Genomic DNA, 23247 nt, shown 5'->3' on the forward strand with positions numbered 1-23247 from the left:
AGACACTGGTGAGTGTGCATGGATAACAAAACAATGCATTAACTGTTTTAACTTGGAAAGTTTTATGTTCAGTTTGTGCATATATTTAACAAGAGACTCTTGCATATCTACCGCTTTCACATTACTCTACCTTTTTTGTTAGAAGGCAACATTTGTTTCTTGTAGATTAATTCTTTATATGCATGTGTTAACTGATTTAATTTCTCTCTCACTCTCAGTCTAGCCTACATAAAATGCCCTAAAACAGATTAGATACAGTTCCTGTCCTATAGTAAATGTTTATACTTAAAAAAAAACAAAAAAAAAAAAAAAACATACTAATAATTTTTTAAATAAGGCTGGACGATATGGCCAAAATTGATATCACAAGATATTTCTTAATTTCGGTCGATACTATATAATCCGATATCGATATTAACACTATTAAAAAAAGCCTCATAAAAACTGCCAAGAATGCCCACAACAGATATCTCTGTATACAAATTTATGAAAAATTAATTTCCCATGTCTATGACACCTCATTTAAAACCATATAATATATTAGAAAAAAAATAATATATATATATATTGTATTTAGCTTGCATACAAACAATAAATGTGAAATCACTGTCAAATAATAGTCTCAGACTCACCTAATACAATTTTTTATGTTTTTAAAAAAGTATCTTCTGCTCACCAAGCCTGCATTTATTTGATGCAAAATACAAGAAGAACAGTAACATTTTGAAATATTTTTACGATTTAAAAGAACTGTTTTATATTTGGAAATTGCATCATTACTCCAGTCACATGATCCTCCTGAGATCCTTCATTCTTGTATTCTGATTTTGCTGCAAAAAAATTTTTTTCAGCTGAGCAGAATTTATTCAGGTTTATTTGATGAATAGAGGGTTTCTGCAGAACAGCATTTATCTGAAATACAAATTGTAACATGAATGTCTTTATCATCTCTTTTGATAAATCCATTTTTGAACATCCTTGCTAAATAAAAATGTCTATAATTTCTTTCAAAAAACAACAACAACAAAAAAGAAAATAAAAAGAAAGAAATCATACTGACTCAAAGCTTTTGAATAGTGTATAATGTTACAAAAGATTTTTATTTCAGATAAATGCTAATCTTTGGATCTTTATATTCATCAAAGAATCCTGAATATTATTTATTTTTTTACTCAACTCTTTTAGATATTGATAATCAGCAAATTAGTATATTAGAATGACACTGAAAACTGGAGCAATGATGCTGAAAATTCAGTTTTGATCTCAGGAATAAACTACAATTGAAAATAAAGCAGTTATTTTAAATAATAAAAATATTTCAAAATTAAACTTTTCGCTGTACTTTGGATTAAATAAATGCAGGCTTGGTGAGCAGAATAATTATTTAAAAGAAACACATTCTTAAAACATTAAAAAATCTTATTGTTCAAAAATGTTAAGCTGTGTACGCTGATTATTCTTATAGATTGAAAAAAAAGTAAAATAAAAGTAGGCTATAAAGAGTATGAAAAGTGCTCCGAGTTGCTGCAGAGGAAAAAAATAAACGTTGCTGGAAACGGACTTGAATGCAAAGTGATTGTCTGCCAGCAGGAGGCGCTGTGAGAGCGGTAGAACAGTGTAGAACCAGCGGTTATGAACGATTTTTTATCAGATAAAATGAAAATGCCATCGAAACTTTTATGTAGACAGTCGGTTCCCTTCAGATATACATTCATATAAAACACCCGCGACGTGTTTTGATTTTGAAACGTGCAGTGCTCGTGTCTATTCAACGAAGTCAAACCGCACATATAAATCAATGAATGGGAAACACCTGTGATGTATATCGAAATATCGGAAATGTGTTTAAAAATAATTTCACCGTTATTGGAAAAAATATATCGCAGTACATATTGATATTGAATTACTGTCCAGCCCTATTATAAAATATATATTGCATGCATGTGCTCATGCAAGGCACTGAAACTTTTGCTTCACAACCAGAATAGTCCAAGATGGATGTCTGGAATCAGATCGTTGATGTAGAAAGCACAGAAATGAAAGAATCACCCAGAAAAAAAAACACAGGATCAGCTATTGTCACACAGCATCCTCTGCAGTATTGTCACTGGGTCCTTTCAGTGCCTGTATCTCTTTGCCAGGTTCCTCCTGTAGATTGGCTCTCCTGGATTCCTCTTTTGCTTCTTTATTCAGTAACCTGTAGTTGATACCCATTCCGATGAACAGAAACAAACCGCCAACCACAAGGGCAATTCCACAGGAAATGTATGTATACATGTAGTCATGGTAGATGTCCTTGAACTTCCCTGTGAGTGCATAAAATCATAATTAAAAAAAAAAAAAAGTCAGTGATCTAAGTGGGGCCATAAATTCATTTTCAACAAAAAGTCCCAATATATTCCTAATAATGCATCTTAATTTTAAAGGCATGCAAAAGTATTTTCTGACTGCATGGCTAATGTAGTTCCAAGATTTCAGATTACATTTTATTTAAATGCCAAAGGGAAATTTTAATTTTGGTCAGGAGACTGTTAATTATTGGCAAACAAACAAACAAAAAAAAGTACAAGTCTTAGCCTTCACTATTTATTTTTAAAAGCTTCTGTTCTCTGACAAATTCTCTCTGTAGTCTCTCAATTAATATAAGGTCCTAAAAGCTGCATGCTTAATAAATAAAACTTTTTTTTTGTGTAATTTGGTTTGTTGTTCAAAACTGGGCAATTATATGAGACATAAACACACTCCATACTCACCTAGTAAGGGTGGCCCCAGTAAAACTGGCGCACATTCCACAATCGTCACCAGTCCTACAGCACTGGAAAAACGTTGAGTTCCCACAAGATCCATGAGGGTCTCAAACAGCACAGAGCTCAGCCAGCCGTAGGCAAACCCAAAGAACATGGAGTATATCACAAACCCTGTGTAGTCGGTGGTCAGAGGGACGAGCAGGTGGCACACACCATTAAGGAGAATGGATGCTGCAAAGAAATACTGCACCCTTGGTCTCACCCATTTTGTGTTGGCGACTATTCCCATTGAAGGTCGTGCCACCATATCTACAAAGGCCAGGACAGAAAGCAGAAAAGCTGCCTTCTCTCTGGGAATGTCCTTACTCTTAGCGTAGTTACTGAGGAACACAAGAGGAGTGAAGAGGCCGAAGAACATGATCACGTTACCCATAAGATAAAGCAAGAAGCCACGATGCTTGAAGAGTGTAAGATCGATAAAACCATTGATAGTGTCTATTACACTCTTTTTCTCTCTGGCTTCGCTATTACTGTTGGCAGCTTTGACAGCAGGTTTTGGTTTTGGCCCAATGGGCCTCATCAGTGATCCAGCTACACAACAATTCAGCAGAAGTCCTCCCAGAATCAAGAAGCTCCCTCTCCAGCCGAATTGGTCGAAGAACCAGGTGTTCAGGGGAGCCAGAGTACACAAAAAGACTGGGCTACCCGCCATAGCGATGCCATTAGCTATTGGGCGCCTCTTGTAGAAATATTTCCCAATCATTGTAAGAGCTGGGTTGAGATTAAATGCCAGTCCCAGACCTGTAAAACATTATAACACATAGTTCAAAATTAAAAAATGTCCCCTTGTGATAAATGTGTCACAAGAGTGTAACATCACTAGGAGTGTTATTACTGTAAATTGCATGGGATAAGAACAACGGTGCATGTTTAAAAATCATATTTGTTTTTAATTATACCTCCCACTACACCGACACAGAAGTACAAGCCTTCGATAGTATTGCAGAAAGAGGCACCGATAAGCCCGACTCCTGAAAGGCAGCCTCCTAAAATCATAATAGGTCGACTTCCATACTTATTGACCAGGATACTGCTGACAGGACCTAGGAATGACATGAAAAAAAAAAATCTTTCAGAATTTGCACAGAGCAGAGTAAAATTTATTTATTTCTGTAATCCGAAGCCATAAAAAGATTTCTGTTTTAAAAGCAATTTAAATGCTATTTCTGAAGTTACAATCTAATAATGAAATAATTGAACCATTTTATATATATATATATATATATATATAAAATATATAAAAAAGAAGCTATGTTTTTAAAATATAAATATTTTGTAATAACAATATACACTACTGGTCAGTAATTTTGGGTCAATATTTTTTTCTTTCTTTCTATTTTAAAAAAAAATAAAATCAATATTTTATTCAGCAAGGATGTGTTAAATTGAAAAAAAGTGATAGTAAAGAAAATATATTATTAAAATATATATTACTAGAAATTGTTTTTTATTTTGAATAAATACAGTTCTTTTTAACCTTTTCTTCATCAAATATATTAGACAGCAGAACTGTTTCCAACACTCATGATAAATCAGAATATTAGAATGATTTCTACATAATCGTGTGATAGACCGGATGTTACATGTGACACTGAAGGCTGGAGTTATGATGCTGAAAATTCATATATATATATATGTGTGTGTGTGTGTGTATGTGTGTGTGTGTATAAAACAGATATTTTGATATATTACTGTATTTTTGACCAAATCCAAATACTTAAAAATTTTTGTGGTATAATAATAAACCACTTCGATGTGAAAATGCTTTATCTCAAGTTAGTGTACTTGTTTACCAAGGAGGTAACAGTGTTGTTGAAAAGCATGCTTGAGATTAAATATAATTCCAAGTTATCAGGAAGTTTAACACGGGACTTGATTTTATCCATTGGGAATTGATGGGTTTGAAAACAACGAGGTTGAAAAAGATGGACTGGCCTATCACAGAAACACTGTTTCAGAGGTGGAGCATGTTATTATATTATGATAAAACATTATGAAGACAAACATCTATCTGAAATAACATAGACAAATTAACTGTTTACAAAAACACCAGGAATGTATAGGCTACTACAGTAAAACTATGAATGGTCAATTTAGATTGTTTTATGACGTAAGTTGATATTCTCTTTTCAGACCACTAGAGGGCATTGCAGCTCTGTGGGGAAGAACAATAGAATTTGACATTGCATATTATAAAAAACAAAAAACAAAAAAAGAAACATCTAACTGCAGATTTTGCTGCTTCCAATCATTATCCAGCCAACTGAGCATAAGATGTTACCTGTGAAATGCAGAGGCTGAAAGACCCATCTTAAAATGCTCAACTAAATCATATTCCAGTTATGTTTCACCCTATGGTAAACTTTAGCCATAACAAACCTGATACTCTCCTACAGTGGGAAACACAACGATCGGTTGTGTATTTCCAGTTACGTGCGTGTTTTTAAGTCTTTCCTGTACTGAGACCAAATCCTATCATAAATGTACGAAGGAAGCCTGCTAATCATGTGAAAACCGGGGAGTGATGGTGAGCGCCTGCACGTTTCTGTCTCCCAGCTACAATAGGCTGCCTTGTTTGCCTCTCTAATCCACCACGCAAGCACAGCGGGGGAACAGCTTACCAAAGAACATATTAAAACATTTATAAATGTGGAAATTCATTAGTGTCAAGTACAAATGTTAAAATCATCAAACTTTTATTTTGATGGAAAAATGCAGATAAATCAGTATAGGCCTAAGACAATTCGATTAAAGCCTCTAAAATTCGATAATCACATAAAAAGCCTCAGTTTTTCAGACTGTAATTTCAGACTGTAAATGTGGTATAAGAATAAAAAATAGACTAAGTCCTTGGGTGACATCAAAAAATGTATTCCTCCTGACGTATCAGATCAGTCCACATTCATGTAAATGTCCACATATCTGAACTTCTCTTGCTCCAGGCAAACCAACTCTGGGCTGCTTGGGTCAATGACAACAAGCTTAAATGCACTTGAGGTCTATGTAGGAAGACATCTTGACTTAGAATGCCAAAACAAGACATCCCTGGAAAAGAAACGAACACCTTCTTACAGTATTTAGCTTAGAGGGCATTCAGACTGTGGCTGTATTGAGTGAAATGAGAGCAAAAGGGGAACCATAACATGTCAGTCATGGCCAGCATCAAGGTAGATGCTAAAACAATGCCATTCTGATTTACTTGTGAGCAGGGGAATTCAAATGAATATGTAACATATTGCTACACAGATGTCTAATGTGCAAAAGTCAGCATAAAATATTCACACAATTATGTCTTGTCTGCAGATATGTGAGTACAAACCAGTAGCACTACATAATGCAATTCTGCATAGCATTGTCGTCAGAAAAAAAAAAATTACTGGATATCTTCCACGCGTGGTTGGTTCTGTGATCATCTGGGTCATATGCTATGTATTGCCCCCTGCATTGCAGAAGGGAATTAGTTCTGCTGGGCCAGAAGGATCAGTGTAGGAGTATGAGGTCAAATGTGTAGTCACAAGCCTCTCACAAGCCATGAGTACTCACGGCCATAATGTCAACCCCACCAGATTAGACTGAAAGGAACATCCTTATCGACTGGCTTACTGTTTTTCATGACAAATGTGAGGGCAAAAGCTCAAGCTTGACAGTAGTATGTGGGTCAATGAAACATACAGCATGAGTGTCCACAAAAAAAGGAAAAATCTATTAAAAGAAAGCAAAAAAAAATTACATTGTAACACCCTGGACTAACCAAAAGCGAAAAACGAGGATAAACAATGGATGAGTGAAGTGACATACAGCTAAGTATGGTGACCCATACTCAGAATACATGCTCTGCATTTAACCCATCCAAAGTGCACACACACACACACACACACACACACACTGTGAACACACACCCAGAGCAGTGGGCAGCCATTTATACTGCGGCACCCAGGGAGCATTTGGGAGTTCAGTGCCTTGTTCAAGGGTACCAAAGTCATGGTATTGCCAGCCCAAGACTCGAACCCACAACCCTAGGGATCAAACTCTCTAACCACCACGATTTCCCTAAACAACTAAGGGAACTAAGGGAATAGAGAAGGCATGTAAAGGAAAAATGCATTATACAGGAACTTAATAACAATTAGAACAAAACAAGTGAAAAATATATATAAGTTATATAAAAATAAATTAATCCGTATTATAAGATTTCGTAAAATGGACTATTATAATAAGTTACTAGACAAGCTTAAGAATAATATTCAAATAAAATGAAAAGTACTTAATAGTATAATTAAAAAGAATACTGGAAAAGTAGATTACCCAAATTATTTTGTAAATGATGATAAAATAAATAAAATGAATGACATTGTCAATGAATATTGGGTATAAGTTAGCAAAAGAGATTGTGGAGCAGAGAAATGGGCATAGGGTAGAGGAAGTTAATATTTCTAGTAATAATTGCTCAATGTTTATTAGGGCAGTTGATGAGAAGGAAATAAGTGACATTGTTAATAATTGTAATAATAAATATTTTACTGAATGGAAAATAGGAGCAGTTACTTTCTTCAATATATATATATATATTTTGTTTTCCACAAAGAGTCACACGTGTTTGGAATGACATGAGAATATGGAAAAAGAAAAAAACGAGTTTTATTTTTGTGTGAACTAAATCTTTAACTCAGATTGCAAGCTGGTTTATTTTTGCCTGTTTTAAATGTTATGTGTAAGTATACAAGCAAACCATACTGCCAGTATAGTACACTAATTAGGGTTTAAGCTGTAACCAAAAAGAAGCACCACACTGTCAAAATCAATGAAACCTATCCATAAAGGTTTATATTTTTTAACTCAAGTTTGATGTGCTCAGTAGCGTGAGAAGGCGAACGTGCAATTTAGTCTGTCTCTGTGAGTGTGCTGACATCATTCAGTGGTGCTCCACTTCCTGAGACAAGTTTGCTATTGACGCTAGTCATCACAAGTCTGTGCCACTCCTGAGTTAGCCGTCTCATCTCCTCATATCTCTCCAAGGAAAACATCTGACACTTGCAGAATAAAGAGCTGACTGAGAAGAAGGACTCCAGAGGGAGATAGAGTTACCCATTCAGAGCTCAATCTCTCAGCAAAGCAGCCGGTGGCTGATGTCTAAGCCTTGTTTAGCATGCCTCTCATTTCTTCCATTCGAATGAATAAGGGTCTTTCACTTGCACCAATCCATTGATAATCTGCGCTGGGATCTTCATTACCTGAACCATGATCTCACCACTGGCTTGAAAGCATGACTACACAGCTTTATTTAAAAGTTACTCAAGGACAGAATTATTCTAACTCTGGTTCTGAATCAATTCAAACATTTAGTATGAGATTAAACTATTACAAATTCGGAAATAACTTTTTATAATACATATAAAGAGCAGGAAGTCACTGCTTACCCCCTCCATACATGACAGCAAGCATGATGGAAGAGATCCAGGACACTTGACTGCTGGAGACGCCGAAGAACACTTCAATTTCCTTGAAGAACACAGTGATGGACTTTGGGAAGGCATAGGAGAAACCGATAGAAACGAAGGCACCAAACACTACGGCCCAACCCCAGCCACCTTCAGGAGGGGTGTATCCCACAGGACCTCCAACACAAGGTGCCATGGCTCCAGGTGATTACAAAGATCTCTCTGTAAAGGGAAAATGGAGAGAAAAAAAGAAAGAGGTCAAATGTTTGGACTTCAAGATCTCAACATCTCCAGGGCTCATTATAAAAGTATTATATGTAGTTGAATGATGTTACCCAATTTAAACTATAAAGAACGTGACACTAGAAAACATACAGGAAACATATATTTGCATTCAAAAGTTTAAGGTCGGAAATATTTTTTTCATGATTTTGAAAGAGGTCTCATGCTCATATGGTCGAGCTTGCTCATTCAGTGTTATTCTATAGGATTTTTCATCCATATATCCAGCAGATGAGAAATCTCCAAAGTCAGAAAACTTCCTCAACTGCATCATTTGAGGTATCATTCATGTCTGAAGCACAATTGGTGTGGGCACTGAAGTTTAAAACCCTGGGCCGGGGGTTTGTTCAAATCCATCTCACTAAATCTGAGCAATAGTAAAATTAATGCTAGCTTCTCTAATGCCTCAATTCATGGCCAGCAAATATAAGATTTTCTAGTCCTCTAAAGGTAAGCCTAAAACTTCAAAGCATCACATATTAATAAACATGAATCACACCCAACAGCTGCAAGAAATCATTGTGCATACATGTGGGAGAAAAGAGTTCAAAGGAAACATAGACAGTCCATAAAGAGTCATGGTGCCTTTACATATTAACGCCTCATAGCTGACCTGAGCACATCAAGCATTTGTAAAGCCACAGCAGGATGCTTTTAAAGTGAACATGCCCTCCAAAATGGAAATGTGAATGAAATTCTTTTAGGAGGATCAGAGATTTATGTCAGAGAGAAGCACCTTAATATCTGGTTATTTCCCCAACTGGCCTTTGAGCCTATTTACATGTGCTCTTGGATTTGGTTTGCCAGCCAAGATAGCATGATCTTAAGAAATCAGGCAACTTGCTATTAGCTGCTAGATGTTTTTTAAGAACAATTTTCTCATTAAAACAACAATGTGCAGTCATAATCACAAACCAAATTCAGATGAGGCGAAAAGGGCCCTGATGCAAAAAAAGGGTCTTGCATCACCCTGAGGAGGTTTATTTTTTGTGATAATGACTGGCTGCTTGTACGTTGTCCTCCATATTACACAGTAACAACCAACCAAATTAATAAACAGACATAAAATGTACTCTTATGTATGGCGTATAGCACTGGTTCCCAACCTTTTTCAACTCGTGGCCCACACAACCAAACACATATGTTTGCACGGCCCACTGCAAAAAATTAACTGACCCCGCTATTGTTGGGTTAATAACTTAGTACTCAGAAGCTAGATTGTTAACCGTCTTTATTGAATGAACTGGCAATGAACAGAAAATAACTCGGGATGGCATCACTCAGCAAAATGGGAAAACCAGATCCAGCCAGAGCTCAGCAGCGGGTAGACACTCAGCGGCGTGCCACAGGTTGAAAACCACTGGCGTATGGTATTTTTAAGGTATTGCCAAACAGTTTCAGATGCAGCAGAATTAACTGAATTCTTACAAGCTCTCTTAACATACTTTTTCAGTGATACAATTATGTATTTAATTGGTACGAGATATATTTAGGTTTAGTCGTTATTACATCACTGGGCTGATCACTTTGAATTTGCACCATCTGACAGTTTTATCATGTTGGCAGAGCATATTTGTTCCTTTCAAATGAAGTGCTCTATGGTTTAAAAGGAAGTGAGTATGAAATGAATCACTTTACAGGTAAAAACCGGTCCCTGACATGGCATCAGGCTAGACGTTTTAGTGCATTCAAGCTTAGAATCACACATTCCACACAGAAGCACTCCTACCTTTCTGGAACAGTCTATAAATTCTTTGCATAAAGTAGTCCAAAGTACTCTTCTATTCCATTGTGATGGCGAGCAGGATTTTAAGGGTCCAGTCTGGGTCAAGGCAAGTCTCAGGAGGTCGGCCTGTGAAAAAAATAAAATAAAGTAAAAAAAAAACTGTTGGAACTTCTTTAGTCCTGTGATATGGTCAGCTTCGTCAAACTGTGTTCAGCTGAGTTCAGGGCAGCTCTTATTGGCACCCAAAATTTACAAAAAAAAAATCAAGACAGGTTTCTATTGGCTCCTTGATGTTTTGATGTCACCATGCCCACTTGAGTCCCTGCTCTCCTCCTCCTTGTTTTTTTTGTCAAAGCCACCCATTCAGGACTGCTGAGGATACAGGTTTGAATGTGGAGTCTTTGAGATAGCATTAGCATTTCTTTTTGAATGTGTCAATGCATCCAATGTCAACAAACATCCATTATATTGTAACTGTAACTGTAAACAGGCGTTTATTTTATTACACTTCCTGCAGAGTCTCCTTGTTAATTTATAATTAGCTCTGATTCACATGACCTGTCTTTCAATCAGGTAAAGGAACAAAAAACAATGAACGTCAATAAGGATGAACATTTGCTATTGCGCATGAGATGTGACACACACACACGCACACACACAGTTTCCGAAGGGTCGAGCCTTTTCCTCTGAATGCAACACTTGTTTGCAATTGTTAATCTCTTTGAAATCTGTGAGAAAGACTGCACAAAATGTTCAGAACAAGAGCTTTTTCTTTTTTTGCCATGCGGTTCAAGGAACATAACTGCAGTAAAAAGGCTAATGTCAGAATTAGAAGCAATTTCTTTGACTTACAATACTATAAGCTATATTTTAGACACAACAAGCATCTGGATCAAATAAATGAGGAAGTATATATATTTACATGAAACATTAATCTGATACCCATTTTGTATATATTTATCTTAGTTGAATACAAATACATGTCGGTGTATCATCTATCTATCTATCTATCTATCTATCTATCTATCTATCTATCTATCTATCTATCTATCTATCTATCTATCTATCTATCTATCTATCTATCTTTTTAGCTATCTAATTTCAAATGAATTCTGTTCATTTCGGAAGGTTGCACAACCCTAAAAAAGTGTTTTCATGCACACCAATTCTGAATGAATCATCTCAGGTTTAAAGAGGCTTTATTGTCTTTATTCTACATGAGCAAGTCTGAGACTGAAGAACCAAGGTGACAATGTTTTAGGCCATATTTAAGCGAGAATAAACTGAACTGAAGTAATCGTTACACTCCATTCCTTTTTATGAAACTAGAAAATGTTCAGCTGCACGCACCTGCAGATTAGAACATTAAAACACGTTCTTCCCAATTCCCCTCTGTGACTTGCAAATGCCTAGTCACGCTTTCATTTCAAAGAGACCGTGTCCTGGACGTGACACCAAGCCCAAATATTTACTTTCTCCGATTTGCGTAGTAAAACTTTCACAGAACTGACATAAATAGATTTCTCCTTCATCCGAGGAAGCTTTGCACTCAGGCCAACCGCAGCAGGAGCAATTCAGGTCTTTTTTTTTTGTTGTGTGCAGCCCCACACCCAAAAAACACGAGATCTGATGACCATGGATTCACGGTGGAACGTGCACGTTGTTTGGAGAAAAACAGCTGTCACAATAAACACACCACAAAAGAGGCAGGAAAGAACAGATGGGGTAGTGCTCTCCCGTCGTGGTCTCTATTGTTCAACGGTCGCCGTGATTTTGCCAAGTTAGACACGTTCCTGGATAAACATCTTTTGATGATCCTGGATCAACATTATTGTCTAAAAATATAGACTTAAACCAATCCCTACCCTTAACCTATCCCTACCCATAATTTATTCCCCAAATCTGTGAGAAATGATAGCTGATTAACAAGGGTGTAGAAGAACCTAACCCTGATTGTAAGCCTGAAATAGAAACAGGCCTATTTCCTGAAAAGTGATATCTCAATTCTGATTGGTTGATTGGAACATTGTTCCAGAATCAACAAGGACGTTGATCCAGGAACATGTTGTACTTGGTGAAATAACGCTCACCATTGTTCAACACATCTAGGTTTAATGTGAAAGGAAGTGCTGCGTGACATTCCTAATGGCGTCATTTATGGGGTTTATAGGAAGGAAGAGGTTCAAAAGACTGCCAGTCTGATTGTCTCTTTCAATCTGTTTTCTACGTCACAGATTTCTGCTGCTGTGACCGTTAATATGACAATTCATAGCTAAAGGCTAAGATAAAATAGGAAAGACTTTGACCTTCACAGCTTCTAATTAGCTTTGGTGCGCACTGAGGTTAATTGTCATCACACTTGGGAAACACATTAGACTAAAATAGTGACAATTTAGCAAGCAGTAAGGATTTTATAGTACTCACCTGAATCAATACTGTTGCAAATGGCTCTGTATTCTGATACTTTTAGGTAATAGAAGTATATTTATATGTGTTGGACTATTCAATGACTGTGGACTGTTACTGCTCCCTTGATGAATTACGGAGTATGCTAGAATGTGCTGTAAAGTGCATCATAGGAATAATCAGTTGTTGAGTGGAGTGCACGAGAATTTCCCTCATTTCTAGTGGTGTTTAATTGTGTGTGTGCATCTATAAGTAAGTTTCTATGTTTATTGATCATATTTAACATGTTGTTTATGGGTTATCACCATAATTATATTTTGTTGAGTTATTTAACTAATATGGCCTATATGGCTGATCAACCAGCATATATACTACCGAATTGCACAATTATTATTGTTTATTCAGTTCCTTCTACTGTTTATATGAAGCGGAAGTATATTTGTCTTTATTAAGTGTATTTAAACAGTATTTATATGATTTGAGGAAATTGTTGAATACGCTACAGAAATGCGTAGTCATGCCGTTATGCACAAGCTATTCTGTGTGATGTCATACGGCCGCAGGTTCGATTCTCAGTCTGACCAAAGTTGAATAACTTATATGTAAGGTATTGTAAGTGAAGAATATTACTTCTTGATATGTTCTAATGTCTTTCTAACTATTCATAGTGTTAACTTTGCTATTGTTTGTTGAATTGTTATGCAATGGTGAATTGCTATGCTAGAGGGAAGTTGTGGCCTAGTGGCAAGAAAGTTTGACTTCTAACCCTAAGGTTGTGGGTTCAAGTCTCGGGCCGACAATATCATGTGCTATTAGCCAATGTCATTATGGCTATTAGTATTAAACCTTGAACATGTGTTACTCCATGCCAATTTAAGGTCTGAGAAACATATCTGGTGCATGCTTATATTTTGGATTTTCTTTTAAAGTAGTAACTGGCAAATGTTTTTTGTTTTAGTGAAGTGCTTGACTGACATATGAGAAGACGGCCCTTCTGTGTTGTCTTGGATGCATCAGGACAGATTATCGTTAACACTAGAAATGCAATGTGAGAGCATTGCTTTCAGATTGTTTCTTAATGTGGCTTAACTGATTTTATTTTTTATTTAAAGAAGTAGAATAATAAGGTGAAAACTTGTTCAGTCGAATGGAACTATTTGAAAGGAAGGCTGCAATAATTTACTTTAGTTCGTAAATCATCAAGTCTTGGTCTGAGCTGTAAAGTCTGAATGGGCGGCTGACCTTGAAAGCAATGGAGAGAACTGACAGGAGGGAACACAGTTAACAAGGACTGGCCATTTATCAAACAGCTAATTTGGATCCTTTTATCCACTGGAGGTCAATTCTGGCCACATGGACATAGATCACAACGGTTCAGAACATATGCCACATGCCTAATGTCTGTCTGCTCAAGTCACCATCAAGCCCAGGTTGTATTTACACAGAATAAGAAATAAAGTGAAAGAAATGAGCCACATATAACACTGAAGCATGCACATGAATGTTTGATTGCAGAGCCAAGATTGCTTATTGTACAACTAAATGTAATGCATTGGGATAATTGCCCATTCATCTGCAAACAGATTACATGCTTACATTCTGAAGCAGTCTGTATATTCATACATGATTTACATTTGCAATAATTAAACATCAATGAGCTGGGGAAATATATATTACATTAGCAGATTCTGATGTATGATGATGCCTTTTTTTTTGGATGGGTTTAAGAGTTTAGATGATTTAGATCACACTGTATTATTTGGAGTGGGGCAGTTACATTTCAGAAGATATGACTGCCCATTAATGTATTTTTGCAATACTCTTAAAGTGCACCAATGCTCTGGACCTGCTGGCCTGTCCTGCTTCACTCTAGCAGGGAGTAATGTCACCGTTAGTGGCTCTCACAGTGGAGATGTGGCATTACCTCTATTTACACTTCAACTTTAATGCCTTAGAAAGTGCTCTTGTGCTTTCACAGAAATGTCCAATATGGTTATATCATGTAAAACCTTGGCTTAACCATAAAAAATATTATTTTTCAGAGTTTTTTTATATAGCTGAAGAAAAGAGTTAATGGTGTTTTCAGCTATGTTTCCTTAAAAATTTTCCTTAAGGGATTAGTTCAACCAAAAATTAAAATCTGAACAGATTTGGAGAGATTTTGCATTACCTCACTTGCTCACCAATGGATCATCTGCAGTCCATGGATGCCTTCAGAATGATCCACTCAACTCTAGCTCATTCATGAAATGTAACTATTTAGGGGAAGTCGTGGCCTAGAGAGTATGAGTCCTAACCCTAAGGTTGTGGGTTCGAGTCTCGGACTGGCAATACCATGGCTTAGGTGCCCTTGAGCAAGGCACCGAACCCCCATCTGCTCCCCGGGTCCTGCAGCATAAATGGCTCCCCACGGCTCCGGGTGTGTGTTCACAGTGTGTGTGTGTCTGTTCACTGCTGTGTGTGTGCACTTTGGATGGGTTAAATGCAGAGCACGAATTCTGAGTATGGGTCACCATACTTGGCTGAATGTCACTTCACTTTCATTAACATCTGGTAAAGCAAAAAGCTGCATATCTGTATAAAACAAATCCATCAAGATGTTTTTAACTTCAAACCATTGCTTCTGGCTAAATATCTACACAAAATGAAGCTTTGCATGATCCATCAGTGCATAAAAAAAATAAATAAAAAAAATACAAATGTATATATATATATATATATATATATATATATATATATATATATATATATATATATATATATATATATATATATATATATATATATATATATATATATATATATATATATATATATATATATATATATATATATATATATATATATATATATATAAAATAAATAAAAATAAAATCACTTCTAACTTAAATTTACAACATACAGTCTCTGGCAGCTGCATCATCCGATGTTAAATATACTTTAACACACAAGGGGTCCATGGCCCCTTGAACAGACACAAAATTGATGTTCCTAAACTTCCATATAGTGCCCTCATTGTGTCAACACAGCAGCGAGTGCATTCCCCTGCGTTATGCTGGATGAGGCCTGTCTCTGTGTAGATCTAAAACCTGCACTCAGCAGATAGACTGAACAATTCCAGGATCCATTTAACTCCCCATATGGATTTAAGCTGCAGCGCTCTAGTGAGTTTTTTTTTCTTTTGTGCTAATGTGTAACCTCTGCAATATCTGTGGCTAGGTATGATTTGTATTTCTGTCCTTGTTGTAAAGACAAGCCAGATGGCCAGCCTGCTGAGTGGGTACAAACAGCGAGACAAGTGATGCGTCACCACCGTCAGGCCTCTGGTGGTTGTGGTGTGGACGAACTTTGAATTTTTATAATCCAGCTTTGTCAGTATACTTTTCTGATATAGATCTAAAAGAGAGATTTTTCTCAGCTGTTCTTGCTTTAATATTCCTTGCTTCTTGTTAGTATTATTGTGCTGTATATGCAATCATATACAAAATTATTCATATGAACTACCATTCAAAAGTGCGAGGCTGGTTGGATTTTGTGTGTTTGAAAGAACGCTCACCAGTTATGTCCACTAAGGCTGCATGAAAAAAATAGAAAATTAAATAAAATCAGTAATATTGTGAAATATTATTACAATTTTGCATAACTGGTTTCTTTTTGGGAATATTTAAATACAGTTTTTATTTATTTGATTTTTCAGTAGCTAATAATCCAGTCTTCATTGTCACATGATCCTTAAGAAATAATCCTAATATGCTCATTTCTAATCATTATCAGTTCTAAAACCTGTTTTTGTTTTTTTAAAGATTTTGTGGAACAATGGTATATATATATATATATATATATATATATATATATATATATATATATATATATATATACATACATACATACATACATATATATATATATATATATATATATATATATATATATATATATATATATATATATATATATATATATATATATATATATATATATATATATATATATATATATATATATATACATTTTTTTTTCATTAATTGACATATATTAACATTCTTTGATGAACACAGTTTGAAAGAGCAGAATTTATTTACTTCTGTAGTATTACTAATGACTTTACTGTAAATTCTGATCAGTTTAATGCAACCTTCTTGAATAAAAGTATTACATAATATTTACTAGTCCATCATTTCCATCTGAAGTTGTTTTGACATGCATATTGTTCCAGCACCAACAACACATGTTGATCAAGGAAAATAATGTACCTGGGATCACTGCAGTGTCACATTACTTGTTAATTATCCTACACTACTTGAATGACATTATAGCTCCATCTGGTGGAAATGCTGCCTCCATTTGAATTTATAAGGTTAATTGCAGATATTGTGGCATTAAATTTTGCATGGGTAAGCACTGGTCACATTTTCTTCAGAAAATGCAAAAATATAGTGAAAAGATGTTGCTGTTGAGGAAAGAAGCTATTCGGGCTGCATCTGCCCCCTAACATCTTCCTAACCTCGAGTTTCCCCGGCATCTGCGACATACTTATTCATGTATTCAGGCATTCTAATATACCCCTGCCTTGGCATGGCAATTACCAGTCCATCTTTTCCACCCGCTCTCCACTGCCAGCCTCAAATCGTGCCTCTGTTCAGGGATAAGTATTCACCCCAGGGTCAGAGCATTCAAAAATACTTCAGTGAACTCATTTAACCACTGTACTGCTCCTCTCTTTAGAGACCAATCCTGCACCATGGGACAAAAAACCCTGACTAATTCCTAAATATTAGAAATGTGCAATTCCTGAATGAATTTATGCATGACTGGCATTTCAGTTTAAGCCAAGGTCTACATGATCAGGGTTAAATAGGGTGACACAGAGTTTTTATATGATTCTGTGTTCCTGTGACCCAAGGCAAGCATAAAGTGAGAAATCTATTATGCAATATTCAGCAACGTATTGACATTAATCACAAGGACATAGCATTTGCAACACTCTCTCATTAGGCAATGTCTCTCTGTAAAAAATTAGGTGTTCATAGAACCACACACACACGCGCGCACACACACACTGATAGAACTGGGGTGAGAATGTTAATAGAGAAACCTTTTGGTAAGGCAGTACTGTATAAAAAAGTTTCTACAGCAACATGTCCCTTACGAGACTGCCCTGGCATTTGAGTCATGTGTGACTTTTAAGGTGTGCAAATGTTCTGTGGGTTTAGGAGAAAAAAAGATGGATGCATCTGTGGATTTTTAAGTATGACACAAGAGCAGGATTTTGCAGGTACTCAAATCAAAAGCCTCCCATATGATCACTGATTGATTGCCATGTCTGTCTCAAGGGTCCCTGCTGGAGCTTTTAACATCAGGAGTCTCATTTCTGTTCATCTGAATCCCAAAAAGGCAGATCTTTTGTTGTTGCTGCTGACATTTTTTCAGATTGTGGAAAAAAAAAGTTCCCTAATACATTCCCCTTCTCTATAGGGAAACCATATCTTCTTGTTTTGAAGTCCCCCCATTTGTAATGTAATAATTCATGCATCAGAGGGTTAAATTAACGGAAGCCATTTATTTTGATCTGATACATGTGACTGCTAAAGAGGCAACTGTTATATGATTTGCTTTACAGCAAAATACCTTAAATCACATTCTACACACATTAACTCAGAATATGTGTATCTGAGGCTCACGTGCCTCATATTTTGTATTCCTTCTATTTTCCGCATGGTGAGGCCTGGGAAATTGACTCAGCGATGTTTCTATGCAAAGTGGGTTTACTTTTACATTAACATAAATAGGAATGTCTTGGGTCATCAATGCGGGACGCAGGTGTAGCCTCAATGTTAACATTGAAACGATTGTCAACCCTCAGCAAAGACACAGAAGGACCTCTGATGCAAATGAACGGCACGTTGCCATTCGCCCTGCTGTTTGCGTCCATCTTTCACACACATGCAAACACACTGTGTGATATGCCATGACGTTGATGCTAATATGAGCTTATTGTGCAGTAGTCAGCCTGCATTTGCTGAGTATGTGATGAATCTGGTGTCAGAACTGCTGGGAACCACTGTCAAAACATGTAACGTGACCCTGAGACAGTAACTCATACAAAACTGATCACGGAAGCAATAGTTTCCACTAAAATATAGCAGTTAATAAAGTAACAGTTACCTGGAAATAGATGATATGATAAGTGATTCTTTTACACTAGTCTCAACTGTTTGATTACTAACGTTCTTCAAAATATCTTCTTTTGTGCTCAAAGGAAAAAGAGCTTCACAACTTGAGGGCGAGTAAATAGATAAAATGTTTATTTTTGGGTCAACTAAAACTGAAAAGATAAGAAAATTATATATATTTATAAATATATATATATATAAAAAAAACGATTTAAATCTTTATTTAATGCCCAAGCATTTATTTAGCAATTATCCTTACTAACGGTAGTGGTATCAAATCTAGTAACTAGTTTAGTAACTATGGTTATCACGGAAACCTTTGTAAAATATAGGCCACATGCGAATAAATGCAACTCATTTGCATAATTTAATAATTAATTAATGATTAATCCATCAAAGGGTTAAATTAATCATATCTATCCATTTAGACGTGATACACACTTTAAAACCTCTATATACTGTCTCATATATTTATGATCAACATAAAACATTTAAGGGCAGATATTTAGCATTTGCTTATTTCAAAACCACAGATGATTTATTTGAGTCTGGTTTCTTATGACAGTATATGCCATATAATAAATCATAAGTCTAGATATTATTTTAACAGATAATGCCTAAAGATATATTTTTTTTTCTTAAGACTCCCAATCTCCACTATTCCCACTTTAGCGGTGTCTCTTTTCACCTTTTCATAAAAGAATAAAGCAGTTCACCCTGGGGACTATAAGGGCTACACTCGCAACCTAACAAAATTAAGAGTGCAGAGCAATAATCATTTGCATTTCCAACATCTGCTTTCTTGACGAAGTCCAATAATTTGTTCTTTTGCTGCCTGGAGGCATGTCTTCATATTCACATCCCCTACTGAGGTGTTTTGTCACAAGAGTGTATCTTTATAACACCGGAAAAACTCCTGTTGGGTGATTTATTTAATCTACTCCCTTTTTTTTGTACATTTATTTATTCAGTTAGTGATTAGGGGCAGGCTGGATAATTTACCCCATACATTTCAGATTACATTAGACATTGCTCTAGCTGGCCAGTCAAACTGTAAAATTCCATGTGCATGATACATGGGCGATTTCTTAGCCTCCGGATTTGTAAGGTACAGAAAAAAAAAAAAAAAAAAAAAAAGCTTGCGCTGCAGCAACAGTAACAACAGATCCTTCCTAGTTGTAAAGAGCCATCAGGACTAAGTCCCTGGGGCAGATTTGTGACAGGGTTTTTTCCCTAGAAGGTCAAATTCCCCGAGAGCTCTAATAGTAATGCCACTTTGAGCGGGGTCACAGGGGCAGAAGCCTACTGAAGACTGGTGGAGGGGAAGAGTGAGCAAGTTTTCACTTTCATGCTCCTTCACTTCATTTTCCATTTTACTAATGCTCCCATATATCTCCCTGTAGGGAAGGAGGTGGTTCAAAGCCCTGGGAAGTAAGCAATGATCTAATATACGGTGCCATTTTTAAGAAAAAGGGATGTTATGTTAGAGGAACCGAGTGAAAAATGGGTCTAACACTCTAGAGTGTTAGGGTGAAAAACGGCTCAACTTACAAATAAAATTAAGTATAATAAATATAATTAGAAAGAATAAGCAAAATAAAGAGGTGAATTAAGATTTTAGGGGTTTTTTTTAGGTGCAAATTTAGTGTAATAAAGTAAATTAAACATAATTAAATCTGCATGAACTATTGAAATAAAATCATGATATGGCTTTGTGTGGCTGTCAAATCACAAACTGTATAGGTATAATTATTATACTTGATTTATATCAAAAAAATATTTTTCCTATTTGTACATTAAACAGTTTTGGTTCTATATTGGGTTGCCACTTGATGTCCAATGTCAAATCTGAATCCTGAAGCAAAACCACCATCACACAAATGTCATAGGTGCACTATACCGCCCAAATCTCATAACACCTTTTCTGTTGAATTGTACATTGCAACTGAATTCCAGATCTTCTCTTCTACTATTCTTCCAGGACTGAATGACCAGTCACCTCAAAATACAGACACATGGTATTGTGCATGACAGAATGGAAAATGATAGAGGTCTGCGGCATTCATGTCCTAGAGTCTCTGCTTTGATTATTTGTTGACTTGGCCTGCATCAGGTATAAAGAGACAGGTGTTGAATGGTAAACAGGGGCTTTACTTACACCAGGGCATGTTGATTCTGAAGCTCTGGGGGTGAACAGCCTGATCTATGATCAAGATTTTGATGTATCAACAACAGAACAACTGTTCTTTTTCCTCAGTGTCATCTGCACTGCAAACAAACCATATTTTTCTAATGAACATTTTGCCTTGTCTTCGAGTAGAAATAACTAAATATCCTGAAAACATCTAAATGCGCATTAAAAAGGCAAAACTGCATTAATACAAAATATATCCAAATCTGTCATTGTTAATATCATTTACTCACCCTCATATTGTTCTAAAGAGAAAATGACTTTCTTTCCTCTGCAAGCCACAAAAGATGATGTTAGACAAGATGTTGATGCTGTCCAGCTCCAAAAAAAAAAAAAAAAAACGCACGAACAATGACATTTGGCATTATCAATGTCAAATTTGGCATGACTTGTCTTAATGCACCATATTTAAATAAAAAGGCTATTCTAAATACAATTTTTAAGCATTTTCTGTAAAGCTGCTTTGAAACTTTGTTTTGTGAAAAGCAGTATACAAATAACTTTGAATTAAACTGAACTGAATGTAAATGAGTCAGACTTGCAGCAGGGAAGATTTACTTTGAATAATAACTTCAGTTCTTTTCATGATACAATGTTATTGTATGTCTTCAGAAGACCTGGAATATAACACACAATGACTCCAAACGGGCTGTCAAACCCCAAAATAGACAAAGACACAGTGAAAGTAGTTAATTAGTTCTTTCTTTGTGTGTTGCTTTTTTACCATTTTTGGTGCCACTGTCTTGTTCCATTCATAGATTGTTTCTCTTGTTGTGAGCATGATCCTCATTACCGTTCCTCATTAAGTTTCTAACAGCTGTACTTTTTTTTGTTTTACAGGGTGAGGTTGATATAGCAAAACTCTCCTAATTTAAATTGATACAAATAATGTAAATTAGAATCATTTGCCATTCTTCCTCAGTGCCAATGCAATGTGCTCAATATACATTTTACAAATTGTTTAGTTAGCAAAGCATATAAGTATTTGGCAGTACCAGTAACAGCTGATATGACAGTGTTATCAGTTTGAAACTGGCTGAGGTGCCCTGAGCCAAAAGGGAGCTTTACCTGACATGATTTCTGCTTCTGTTCAACACATCTGCCACAGCAACATATGCTTTCATAACAGGGCTTTACAATTAAAAAGACAGCCTGCAATGATGGAAAGCCTACAACGAATGCATTCAGAGGGCTGGGAAAGAAAGCTTCTATGGTGCAAATTGCAACATGCAAATTGCAGGGTATCTTTGATGGTGGCTACTTGCTCAGGAAGAGAGAGAGATTAGTCTTTTATGTGAAGCCACCTTTACTCATTCTGCTTTAAAAGCTATTCCATGTTATCAGATTTTGGCCATCAGTGTAAGGTACGACATTTCTCCCAGATTACAGCATCTTTTATTTAAATGTCAGGGTCCTCTGAGGCTCTCCATTGGAGTAGGGCTTAGCACAGATGTTCAGAGCTGTTCTGAGGTCAGTACAGGTTGTGCTGGGAGACAAGGGACTGAGACTCAATCTGTACCTGAAGCTAGAAAGGTCACAGGGGAAACTCATTCAAAAAGCACATTCTTTAATATACCCACAGAAAGGTTAAACAAGCTTAACAAAAAATACTGTGCAGGTACAAGGTACTTTGATTTAAACCCAAAGTCCATTCATTGACTGTCTGATATATATATAGCAAAAAATAAAAAATAAAATGCTATGAAGTAATAAGTCTAGATTGACAAAATAATAACAAATCAGCATATTAGTATAATTTTCTGAAGGATAATGTGACATTGAAGATGGAAATGCTGAAAAATTCAGATTTTTTTGGAATTAGAAATTCGTACACACAATTTAGTGACACACAATTTTTTCTGCATGTCATAATTCACAATATTAGCTTTTCAGTATGTCTACTATTGGTCATATACAGTAAATAACACAGTAAAATAAATATTATAAAATTTTTACCAAACACACACACATTTTAATATATATATATATATATATATATATATATATATATATATACACACACACACACACACACACACACACACTTGATTTTGCTTACATTTAACATTACATTGAGAAACTTTTCTTAAAAGAGTAGCTGTGCAAAGTCCTCTGAAAATAAAATTGAAAATGAATTTTACTTATAAGAGACAGTTATAAGTAAACAAGATATCTGCAAAACTATTACTTCTGTTGCAAAACTGCCTGCTTCTTAAAGTCACTT

General features: G+C 35.8%; 1 protein-coding gene across 1 annotated transcript; it reads right to left on the reverse strand.

The window, feature by feature from the left end:
• Positions 1-1347: 1347 nt before the first annotated feature.
• LOC113050285 (monocarboxylate transporter 1-like) lies at positions 1348-10614 on the reverse strand. Its single transcript, XM_026213098.1, has 5 exons — positions 10257-10614; positions 8225-8467; positions 3707-3850; positions 2754-3548; positions 1348-2306 (listed from the first exon to the last, which is right to left on the reverse strand). The coding sequence occupies exons 2-5, from the start codon at positions 8439-8441 to the stop codon at positions 2080-2082; spliced, it is 1383 nt and encodes a 460-aa protein (XP_026068883.1). The 5' UTR covers positions 8442-8467; positions 10257-10614; the 3' UTR covers positions 1348-2079.
• Positions 10615-23247: the final 12633 nt, after the last annotated feature.

Source organism: Carassius auratus, chromosome 31, assembly GCF_003368295.1.
Source record: "Carassius auratus strain Wakin chromosome 31, ASM336829v1, whole genome shotgun sequence".
NCBI classification, from domain to species: Eukaryota; Metazoa; Chordata; class Actinopteri; order Cypriniformes; family Cyprinidae; genus Carassius; species Carassius auratus.

Bases quoted from the DNA above. Each gene is read 5' to 3' on its own strand.
- LOC113050285 (XM_026213098.1), bottom strand. From the start codon at position 8,441: ATGGCACCTTGTGTTGGAGGTCCTGTGGGATACACCCCTCCTGAAGGT. The intron at 3,549-3,706 runs GTATAATTAAAA...AATGTTTTACAG, and splicing joins CTGTGTCGGTGTAGTGGGAG to GTCTGGGACTGGCATTTAAT. The intron at 2,307-2,753 runs GTGAGTATGGAG...ATGCACTCACAG, and splicing joins ACTGGGGCCACCCTTACTAG to GGAAGTTCAAGGACATCTAC.